Here is a 12,638-nt window from a genome sequence, read left to right on the forward strand (position 1 = left end):
AAAAGGCAGACTAGATGGGCCAAGTGGTTCTTATCTGCCATCAAACTCTGTTTCTGCACAGCGTCTTCCAGTCAAAGTTCTGCTCAGCGCACTCTGTTGTGAGGTCCGACTGGGACCCCAACCCCCTAGTATGTCTCCTGGGATCCAATGTTACCACTCTGTAAAGTTTTCGTCCAAATGATGTGATGTCGACCAAATCTATCCAGTGGAAGGCCCAGAACAGGCTCTGTGGGTCAAAGTTCTGCTCAACACACTCTGTCGTGGGGTCTGACTGGGGATCCCAACCACACCATAAGGCATCTGTTCTGCCCAGCGTACACCAGTGGGAGGTCCGACTGGGACCTCAACCCCCTAGTATATCTCCTGGGATCCAATGTTACCACTCTGTGAAGCTTTCGTCCACATCCATCCAGTGGAAGGCCCAGAACAGGCTCCCCGGGTCAAAGTTCTGCCCAGCAAACACCAACGGTAGGTACGACTGGAACCCTAACCCAACTAAAATCTAGCCAGGATCCAACAGGACCACCTTGTGTTGGTTTCATCCCAATTGGTGCAGGGGTGTCCGATTACATAACCGGGCAGAGAGATAAACAAACACAGACCAATGCATTTTATATATAAGATATATATATATATGGGGACTGTCTCCGGAAATCACTGACAACCGGTGACATTGCACTTCAAAAGCCGAGCTGCCGATTGCACTCTTTTCTTAGTTTACTTTTCCTCCCATGTGACAAACTTCAGAGGGCTTTAGGAAAGGAATGTGAAGAAAAATCTCTCCAAACATAAACTCTTTAAGGCTTTTCCTGGGGCCGGTAATGATGTTAAATGATTACAGTATGTGCTGGGGGCCATGGGAGGACAATCTCATTGAACAAAATGTGTGACTTAAAAAATCCGTTAGGAATTAAAGAACACAATCCTTGGAAAACAAACCACTTTTTTTTAATCTTTATACTCCCTTCTTATATTATATCATTTAACTGAGATTGATTTTATTACTTAAGGCTAGGGATGTGCAGGCTCGGATAGGTTCGAGTTTGCACGTGGAGTTCGGATTTTTCCCTCCAAAAAAACGGAACTCAGAACGAGGCAAAACGTCATCTTACATGGACGAACATCATCATTCCTGGTCTTTTGTCCAGGAATGATGATGTTCGTCCATGTAAGATGACGTTTTGCCTCGTTCTGAGTTCCGTTTTTTTGGAGGGAAAAATCCGAACTCCACGTGCAAACTCGAACCTATCCGAGCCTGCACATCCCTACTTAAGGCAAAACTTTTTTTGTAATACATCTTCCATATTCGGGATTCCAGTGTTTAAAGCTATTGTTCCAGTAAGTTACAAATCTGATTTCCTTAGTTACTAGCATAACACAGCTTGTATCATACATGCCAACTCTCCCTGATTGTCAGGGAGACTTCCTGAAACAGTAGCAATCTCCCTGAAGAGCCTAGCAATCTGTCTGATTCTACCTTACACCCATTATGTATATATAAAAATAAACAGATATATATATATATATATATATATATATATACACATATTCAAATGGGATCCCTAGTATCCTTTCCCTGCATTGTTTATAAGGCACAGTGATCCCTATGGCTACATACATTTTCTGTAATATATCAGTGTGTTTTTATTGAAAAATAGACCTAACTGCTTTAGGGCTCGTTTACATTTGGATGCAAATCAGTTTTATGACACGTCTCCCAGTACACGCCCACTTTACCACCGCACTCATAGGTGCCGCTTTTACAATCTCCCTGAAATGCTTTTTCAAAAGTAGGCAAGTATGGCTTGTATGTATACTATTAACCCCTTTGCCACTGAGGATTTTCTCACACCTGAATGATCAAGATAGCATTAATTTACTTATTAGTGTTGAGGCGGAAAATGTGGCCAAAATGGGCAAATTTTCTTTTATTTAATTTGAGAAAGTGAACTAAAAGCATATGTTTTTAATTTGATTTATTTAGTAAATACCACCAAAAAATACTTTGAGGTTCTTGCTTCAGCATTAAACATCTATCCAAAACAAATACAAAGCACATGGCTATGCACTTTTTTCTGCATTGTAGTCCCTCTCCTTTCTTTCCCCTAATGATCTAATCACATGATCTAATAAGTGTGTTGGGTTTTTTTTGCAATCCACCCCCCTTGAGCAATGTGTGGCCGCTTGTGGGGATGTGCAAGCAGGGCGTGGCCGCTTGTGGGGATGTGCAAGCAGGGCGTGGCCGCTTGTGGGGATGTGCAAGCAGGGCGTGGCCGCTTGTGGGGGTGTGCAAGCAGGGCGTGGCCGCTTGTGGGGGTGTGCAAGCAGGGCGTGGCCGCTTGTGGCTATTTGTTTCGGCCTACAAGGCTCTTACTTCCTCTTGGCATAATTATTTGTAGTCTCAACTACCACTGTCTATCTACAACATGTTTAAAATGTTTTAGTGTAAAATAACCGTGTGCTAATTTCTATAAATGTATTAGCCCGTTATACTCACTATTTTGTTGCTATACCTGGTGATCTTGCAAAGGTTATTGTATACTTTTCAGTCTAGAATTAGACAGACTAATGTTGTTTTCAGACGTTTTCTGGCTGTCTGTCTGCCCTTCCCCTTTAGAATGTAAGCTCTCCCGACAAGGACCTTCTTCCCTCATGTGCTTCTCCTTTCCCTTACTTACACTATCTTATACTGCCTACAACTGCACCTAACCTTTGGTTGTTTCCGCCCTGCTGCTTATTTGAGTGTTAGGATTACGGACACAGCAATGTGTATAAACCATGTCCTTGTCTTGTGTTGTATTGTACTGTGAGCCACTGTTTTCTTGTTTTGCTCACAGTGTATAGGTATAAAGGCCCCTCCACCTTCAGGTGTCGGTACTCTTCCTTTCTTTCCTTATTCCAGAGTGATGCAAAACAGATAGCAGTTTGCATTCAGCAAAGGGATGGAGCAGACGGCACGCTGAACAGATTTAGTTACGGAAATAACCTTTTTATAAATTGTCTCCTTACATTGTGCCTTGTGCTCTGGTTAACTGAGCATACATGGTACACTGTATGCAAACACTGTATGCAAGTATACTTCATTATGCTCTTTGCCAGCTCTTTTTTCATATAGTTGCCCTGCTTCATTAAGGAGGGAAGCTGTGACATAGGGGGAAATGGAATAAACCTTCTAAATAGTGTAGATGTGGACAATTGGAGAAGTTGGCCATAGCAACCAATCGGCAACTAGCTAGCATGCATCAAGTACATTCTATAAAATGATAGACAGAACCTGATTGGTTGCTATAGGGAGCTTCTCCACTGGTCCACCCTTTTAAAGATTTGATATGTTTCCTACTACAATGTGGTAGCTGCCTGACACTAAAGCTGGATACACACTATATGATATGTTGTACGATATATCGTTCCGATGCGGATCAGAACAATATATCGTACATTGTATAGTGTGTACGCCTGATCTGTCCCATCTGGTGTTCTGTACAGCAGTTGGGTCAATGCAGCATGTATTGGCTCATTCTGCTGCTGTACACCGGATCGTGCGGTATGTACGGCGCGCACAATGCATTGTTACATTGTGTTGCACCACCGTATGGTGTGTACCCAGCTTAACAATAGTGCATTGAGTGGCCTGACTATGGAGCAAAGTCCAGCTATATTTATGCTCTGTCCTTTTCCCTTTTTTTCTGTGCAGTGTAAAAAGAGCATTTTACAAAAGCTTAATAGTTCATTTCTTTTAGGCTTATTATCTTGTTATATACAGGCCTTGGTAATTCTAAATGTTATGGTCATCCAATATACTGTACCAAATTCCCGGAGGAGACCTCTAGATTGAACCTGCCTCGCCATAGCTTCCCTTCCCTTGGAGATGAACGTGATCTCCGGTACTCCGTTGTGTACAAGTCTTGTGCACACGGTAATAGAGGCTTCTTTTTATATCTTGCACCCTTCTGCAGTGATGTGGGAGTGGCCAGTGATGATGCGCTTGGCTGTGAATAGCGCTATCATGTTCCCACTCCAAGCTGTGTAATGACGAGGTTTTGGGACCAAGGACAGACCTACTGCGGTACTTCCAGGGAGACAGCATGAAAAAGTATCTAAGTATGTGTTATTGAGATTCGTCAATAAGCACTAGAAATCCTCGTGGTCTGGATTTCTTTTTTCTAAACTGAAACCCCCCATTTGCTAAGAGGCGGCGTTACATTTGCATTTGACTTCAATACTATCTCTGTTTTTCATAGATCGGAATCGCTGCTCTTCAGGCCCTTGTAAAAATGGAGGCATCTGCAGCCACCTGGAGGATGATTACAGCTGTCAATGTGCCTCGCCATATATAGGGAAATCCTGTCAAGTTCGTGAGTATTATCATTATTATTGTATTTATACAGTACCAACATATTACAGAGCTATTACAGGGGTTGAGGCCCCCTTTCCCCCACTGTCCTCTTCCTGGCCAATCCTATTATTCAACTGGAAAGATACTTAGCAGCAAGTCTTCCATGGCAAAAGAGAGATGAATGTCACCTTACAGCCCTGCATCCAGTGCTGTGATGTTATCTTTGCCAAAGAACATATCATACTGTGTTATTTCACAGCTTATGGCAATACATTATGTGAAAGGCTTTGGGAAGTCCCAACTCCCATGTTTTTTTTATTTTTTATATCATTATACTTCTTTAAAAATAAGCTGGCATAGATGTGCATTCAAATACCATTGTGTTTTTTTTGTAGTTGCATTAACACTTTCACTACCAGTGATGTAGGCTGAACCTCTTAATCCGTCTCACTCTTAATTGGTCACAACTAAGCTCACATGTATATAGTGATTACTTGTCTTTCTGATCACTATCCCTACACTACATGATGGTGCCTCCAATGATGACGGGAAAATCTGGTGAAGGGATCACTAAAGTTCCCTGAATGAAAGAGATTTTACTAGACCCAGATTATATCAGCCAGTGGCCCTGACAGTAGAGCATCTGTTTAGATTTGTGTTAATGTGCGTTTAAAGCTGGGTGCACTCTTGAAGATCAACTCTTCAGATCAGATAAATGCTCCAACCTTAGAGCGATTATCTGATCAGTATGCACCCTGTACATACTGGGCTATATTTATCTCAGTGTGTGCTTTCTTCAATGGGGTAGGGAGTTCGGGGATCGCAGTTTTTAAGCAGAAAATAAAATCCTGATCCTACCCTTGCAGGAGAGTTTCGTACACACTCTACAAATCTGCCCCATAATTATGTAGTGTGTACCTACCAAGCTTAACTTAGTGCTAACCTAGAGCAGTACTGTAATTCAGCAAATAACATCACAAAGTGATCCGTGTCTTGTACAAGATAATTATGGGCAGATATGATGATGATGATTATGAGGAGGCCAGTGGTATTTCCATTATCGCATTGGATTAGGTAGGAGACCTCATTAAGATAAGATGTCTCTAATGCTCCTGCAAAAGGAACCTCTTTTAATTTGGGGTTTGCTACATTAACCAATATGGTTCAGACTGTTTTTGACCAAGTAATGTGTGTACGTTAGACACAGGTGGACAAAGTGATAAATACTTTAATAGCAATTAGGGTTAGAGCAATTTTAAATTTGCCCAGTTTGTAGACCTAAATATGATTTATGTGATTGGTTATATATAAACATGTCAGTGCTCCCAAAATAGAGCCACGAGGGCCTCTAAAAAAAAAAAAAAAAAAAAAAAAATGTTCACTCTACTTTGATGATCACACTTTGCAAAATGCCTTTTGCTCTGCTCCACGAAACAATGCAAAGCAGTAAATCTTCTCCATACAGTACCAGGAGCACACTAGCTTGGCTCCAACCTCCCACAGACTTCTGCTTTATTGGAAATGCCTGGCGGAAATCTAGAAACTTGGTGGGATCACAGCTGATTTTGTTACCTTCAATAGTACATTTAGCGCTATTTTTTTTTCTTAAGTACTGCGTAACTTGGACATTTGAATGGTTACCTGTCGCTAAGGTCAAGCCCTGATGTTCATATTAGCAAAATAGAGTATATTTATTCATACAATGAATATATATTTTTTTAAGCTGTTGTATTATGAGGTTACTTTATGTAACCACTAACGTACATTTATTTATTTACCAAGGTTGTGCGAATGCATTGGGAATGGAAGGCGGTGCCATATCCGATGCCCAGATTACATCATCCTCCTTGTATCATGGTTTCCTTGGTCTGCAGCGTTGGGGTCCAAACCTTGCCCGGCTGAACAACAAAGGTTTGGTTAATGCCTGGACTGCTAATAGCTATGACAGACACCCATGGATTCAGGTAATTGCTAATGCTGCTTTTCTCCCCTGCATGTTTTGTTTTTGTCTTAATTTGTACATATAATAATAATAAAACATTCTTAACCAATGGACTTATTTTATGTTGATTGATTTTGCAACAGCATTTTTTCTCCTAGTAGCAGTTTTCTTATTGAAATCCACAGAGCTGCTGCATCTTCTGTGGTGTAGGGAACTGGATATATATATATACACCGGCCATTGGTTTTGCCAAAACCACCCTTCCGTGTTTTGGATATGGATTTTTTTTTTTAAATATTAAAAAAAACGCTAAAATCACATAAAATGGGTCTTTTTTTTGTTCCTACGCTATTAATAACCCCAATAACATTCATTTTCACTCATTTCCACTCTATTCTGAACACCTCACACCTCACAATATTGTTTTTAGGCCAAAAGGTTGCACCGAGGTAGCTGGATGACTATGCTAAGCGACACAAGTGGGCGGCACAAACACATGGCCCATCTAGGAGTGGCACTGCAGTGGCAGACAGGAAGCCAATCAGCGTTATGGTGCCCATTTGCATGTAGCACGGACCCGGGAGATCCGTGCTACATGCATCTGTGTGATTGGCACAGAGCAATGACGGGTCCGTGAGACCCGTCTGTGCTGCTGTGGTAAAAAAAAAAAAAAAAACAGTGTAAAAAAAGGGAAAAATGGCGTGCCCCCCCCCCCCCCCCCCAAAAAAAAAAGAGTAACCAGTCCCGGGCATTAGTGACCAAGTGCTGGGTGTGCTTAAATACAGGGCACAAACGATATAGGGGTCCCCTGTACTTAAGCACAAGCAGCACCGGGCTAGTCAGAACCAGCGCTGGTTGCCAAAATACGGGGGACAAACGACGTAGGGGTCCCCCGTATTCTGCGCAACCAGCTCTGGGCTCTGATCTGGTCCTGGTTCTTGAAATACAGGGGAAAAAAATGAGTAGGGTTCCCCTGTATGTTCCAGAACCAGCACTGGACTTTTTCTAGCGGCGGGCTGATGCCACAGCCAGGGGAGCCCTTTCACCGGGCCCCCCAGCAGTAGCATCAGCCCTGACCACTAGTCAGCCCAGGCCGGGGATCCCTGGAGAGCTGGGGACCCCCCAATAAAGGGGTCACCCTCTCCAGGGCACCCCAGGCCCAGGCTGATAGCCCGGGGCTATCCCCGCCACCCCTGGTGGCGGTGGGTGGCGGGTTGATAGTGTGGTGTAAATAAAGAATATCAAACATTGTCTTTACAAGTAGAACTGCAGGTCTCAGCAAGCCTGCCCCGCATGCTGGTACTTGGAGAACCACAAGTACCAGCATGCAGGGCATTAAGGGCCCACTAGTACCTGTAGTTCACCTGTAAAAAAAACACAGGACACACACACCGTGACAGTATAAGTTTATTAAACATACATACACACACACACACATGTACACATACTCCCCTATGTAACCCTGTAGTATCGGTCCACTTGTAAAGTATCCATAGGGGACCTGTGAAAAAAAAAACATACCATCTCCTATGCGAGGTTCTGTCCTCTTCGTTCCAAAGTAGGCATCCCCGGGACTTGGCAAAAAAAAACCCTAAAACCCGATCCACGAACTTAGTACTGTTCTATAGAACGCTACTTCCCGAATGAGAGCTTAGCGGCGGGATATCACCATGGAAACCCCGCTGCTAAGCGTTCATTGGCTGAGAGAGGTCATCTCCCGTCTCTCAGCCAATGAACTGCTCCCTCCATAGTAGTCAATGGTGGGAGCCGCAGGGTTATTAAAGTTTACCCTGCGGTTCCCACCATTTACTACAATGGAGGGAGCCGTTCATTGGCTGAGAGACGGGAGATGACTTCTCTCAGCCATATTTATGTATGCCTGAAGATTGGGCGCTAGTCGCTTCGAAACGTCGTGATTGTCATATACGTTTTTCATACTCAAGTCCTGGAGTGCAGTGTGGTGCAGTATGCACTTATGGCATCTACATCCATGATATTTTAATTGTTATACAGGTTGAGTCTTCCATATCCAAAATGCTTGGGACCAGGGGTATTTTGGATATCGGAATATTCCGTATTTTGGAATAATTGCATATTATAATGAAATGTCTTGGAAATGGGACCCAAATATACACACAGAATGCATTTATGTGTTATATACACCTTATACACATAGCCTGCAGGTCATTTTAGACAATATTTTTTATAATTTTGTGCATCAAAAAAAGTTTGTGAACATACATGAAATTCATTTATGTTTCATATACATCTTATACACACAGCCTGAAGGTTATTTTATACAATCTTTTTAATAATTTGTGCCTTAGACAAAGTTTGTGTACATTAAACCATCAAAAATCAAAGGTTTCATTATCTCAGTCATGCTGAAAATATTCCGTATTTCGGAATATTTGGATATGGGAGACTCAACCTGTACACTTGCACCCGGGCAGCTGCTTCAACACAGTGGGACCAGGGGTATTTTGGATAACGGAATATTCCGTATTTTTGAATATTTACATAACATAATGAAAGATATTGTGAATGGGACCCAAATATACACACAGAATGCATTTATGTGTTATGTACACCTTATACACACAGCCTGCAGGTAATTGTATACAATATTTTCAATAATTTTGTGGCTCAAGCAAAGTTTGTGTACATAAATGAAATTCATTTATGTTTCATATACACCTTATACACACAGCCTGAAGGTCATTTTATACAATATTTTTAATAATTTGTGCCTTAGACAAAGTTTGTGTACATTGAACCATCAAAAATCAAAGGTTTCATTATCTCAGTCATGCCAAAATAATTCCGTATTTCGGAATATTTGGTTATGGGAGACTCAACCTGTATGTATGTATGTATGTATGTATATGTATATACAGGTTGAGTCTCCCATATCCAAAATGCTTGGGACCAGGGGTATTTTGGATATCGGAATATTCCATATTTTGGAATAATTGCATATTATAATGAAATGTCTTGGAAATGGGACCCAAATATACACACAGAATGCATTTATGTGTTATATACACCTTATACACACAGCCTGCAGGTCATTTTAGACAATATTTTTTATAATTTTGTGCATCAAAAAAAGTTTGTGTACATACATGAAATTCATTTATTTTTCATATACACCTTATACACACAGCCTGAAGGTTATTTTATACAATCTTTTTGATAATTTGTGCCTTAGACAAAGTTTATGTACATGAAACCATCAAAAATCAAAGGTTTCATTATCTCAGTCATGCTGAAAATATTCCGTATTTCGGAATATCTGGATATGGGAGACTCAACCTGTATGTATGTATGTGTGTGTGTGTGTGTGTGTGTGTGTGTGTATATATGTATGTATGTGTGTATATATATATATATATATATATAATATTAGTATTGTTATCTTCTCTCCACAGGTTAACCTGTTAAGGCAGGTGAAGGTGTCTGGAATCCTCACCCAGGGAGCCAGTCGGATGGGTAACGCAGAGTACCTGAAGGAATTTAAGGTGGCGTACAGCGTTGATGGGCACGAGTTCACCGTTTATAAGGGTGATGGGCAGGAAAAAGACAAGGTGCGAGTCTATGTGACTTATATTTGCTTATGACTGGAGTGAATAGAGATAACTAAATCTGTAGGAGAGCATGAAGATAGCGTAACGTATGTTTGGTGTCGTGTTTGTTTTTTTTTTTTTTTTTTAAGCTGACAACCTCCTGTTTGTATGGGTGATTCTCATTTCTTCTATTGTGTGCAGGTTGTACTCTCCGTATTGTCCCCTAGCAAGGCTTATTTTCTGCTTCTTCTCATGGTTTCTGCTCCATTATTTCCAGCTTTCCTCTTCTCATTACCTTACTTTCCTCTCACCCTCATAAAGTTTAGTTTGCAAGTTTCAGCAAGATGTGATGTTGTATAAATAATAATCCTTTTGTCCTGTTCAGGAGAAGTGATCACCGTGTTGGTGAATGGTATCTGTTAATGCAGAGGCACGCTGTATTCCTCACTATAGAGGCCCCTTCCTTACATATAGTTGTATCTTAGATTCTTGGACTTACCCCTCAGTCATTTCCACATTACACATATTACATCCCCAGTAGATTTGTTCTTCTAAGCTTTTTAATTCATTTGTTCATTTCCTTGTAATTCATTACTTAACAAACCGGCTAATAACTTCAAAATGACCTATCGGCAAGATGTGCACTATATAGCACTATCTTCTTGTTGCTATGTTATAATGGGCTTCCCTTGTATTACACATCTCTGATCTCATACACCTGCAAGTGATATTACTGTTTGACTGAATTCACAAATGTTACATTCACTTTCAATTTATTGAAACACTACTTTGTTTGTTCCAGTATTACTTAGTTAGTACTGTTTAATATATTTGAGTTAATTTTCCAACACCTCTGAAGTCTTACATATCACGTTTTGACTCTATACCTATGATGGAACGCAGTTATCACATTTCAGTAGCACTTGTGTTGGAAAGGGCATATCTATCCACACTTAACCAATGTAATAAACACACAAAAGTGACACACACAGATGTGGAGAAATTTGTTGGTACCCGAACAGCTGATTAGAATAGTGCTTCTTGCCTCTTTATGAGTGATGAAATTAAAAACTATCGTCTCAGGTATACCTGCATGCCTTTTGGTATGTTATAGAATAAAGCATAGAAACTGTGAAAAGAGATAAAGATTGTTTATTCTTCAAAATATATTCTGCAATAGCCTTAAAAGATCTGTTGTTACCCCTTAGAAAAGATATATAATTAGATTATAGTGATATTTCAAACAAATTGCTTTATTGAATTAGCATCATACATGCCTTCGATCTTATAATCAGCCATTTGGCCTATTTTAAATGGATAAACGTAGTCATTCTGCTGTTTGGTATCACCGTGTGCTCCACACTGACCATGGACCAGAGTAAGCAAAGGAGAGAGTTGTCTGAGGAGATCAGAAAGACAATTCTAGACAAGCATGTTTAAAGGCTGCAAGAACATCTCTAAGCAGTTTCATGGTCCTCTGACTACAGTTGCAGATAATAAGAAGTTTAATATCCATGGGACTGTAGCCAACCTTCCTGGCTTTGGCCACAAGAGGAAAACCGACCCCAGATTAAACAGAAGGATACTTCACCTCTTTGGTATGTCCATGTCTGATCGCACCATCCATCGCTTTCGAGTAACAGTGGGCTACATGTGAGAAAACACATCAGGACTCCACTTTTGAAAAACCATAAAAAAGCAAGACTGGAATTTTATGATATACATTTTGACAGGCCACAATGCTCCTGGGAAATGGTCCATTGGACAGATGATTCAAAACTGAGGTCACATCACAGACAAAAAAATGAAGCTTTCAAAGAAAAGAAAATGAACACCATAGATGGCTACTAGTTTTGGGGGTGCTTTGCTGAGTCTGGAATGGGCTGCCTTTGACTCTGTGCAGGGCAAAATGTAATCTCAAGACTATTGAGGCACTCCGGAGGGAACCATTCTGCCCAGTGTCGGAAAGCTCTGTCTCAGTTGCAGATTATGGGTCCTCTGATAGAATAATGACCCAAAACGTACATATAAAAGCACACAAGAATGAATAAGAACAACGCATTAGACTATTATGAAATGGCCTTCTATGAGCCCTGATCTGAAACCTATTGAACATCTATGGAAAGAGCTGAAACATGCAGCCTGGAGAAGGCACCCACCAAGCCTGAGAAAGCTGGACCAGTTGCTCAGGAAGAGTTTACAGTACTGAAGTCAACAAAATGTTTGGTTAAGGGTTTCATCATTTTTGTCCATGGCATTTTCATTTGTTTTATTCTTTTGAAATGCTTTTGAATCAAATGCAATGTCTGATCTATGTTACATATGGAATAATGGATGGCATTTACTTTTGTCAGTTTTAAGTTATTTCAGATGAAAATATGGGTCCTTATTTTTTCATGGAAGGGTATCAACAAATTTGTCCACATCAGTATAATGAATACTAAGTCCTAATGTTACTTCTCTCTCATGATTCATTTTAGTCATAAATTAGATAGTCTGGACAGTAGTTTAGATGAAAAATTACATTTGAAATTGAAATTAATGAGCGTTGGACTTAAATTCATTATTGTTCACGTAATGGACATTGGCAAGAACATCCGCCAACTGGAAAATCTAGGCACAGATTGATTTATACAACTGTGTGATGTTGTCGTGCACCATAAACTGCAGTAGACAAGTATGCACACCTTGCAGGCACAAAAGATTGGAGTTTGTTAATGAGCTTTTGTAATTTTAGCTAAAGATCTGATAAAGGACCATGAGTGAACACTTTTACTAGTGCTCCAACTTTGTA

General features: G+C 40.6%; 1 protein-coding gene across 2 annotated transcripts in view; it reads left to right on the plus strand.

The window, feature by feature from the left end:
* Positions 1-12,638, plus strand: part of MFGE8 (milk fat globule EGF and factor V/VIII domain containing) — a 68,416-nt gene that overhangs the window by 37,096 nt on the left and 18,682 nt on the right. For both annotated transcript variants that reach the window (XM_088452653.1, XM_088452654.1), the window contains exons 4-6: positions 4,242-4,355; positions 6,119-6,300; positions 9,710-9,865. In XM_088452653.1, the coding sequence (XP_088308779.1) occupies positions 4,242-4,355; positions 6,119-6,300; positions 9,710-9,865 (452 nt within the window). The remainder of the gene's footprint in view (positions 1-4,241; positions 4,356-6,118; positions 6,301-9,709; positions 9,866-12,638) is intronic.

Source organism: Taudactylus pleione, unplaced genomic scaffold (assembly GCF_031769625.1).
Source record: "Taudactylus pleione unplaced genomic scaffold, aTauple2 ptg000556l, whole genome shotgun sequence".
In the NCBI taxonomy this organism is placed as follows: Eukaryota; Metazoa; Chordata; class Amphibia; order Anura; family Myobatrachidae; genus Taudactylus; species Taudactylus pleione.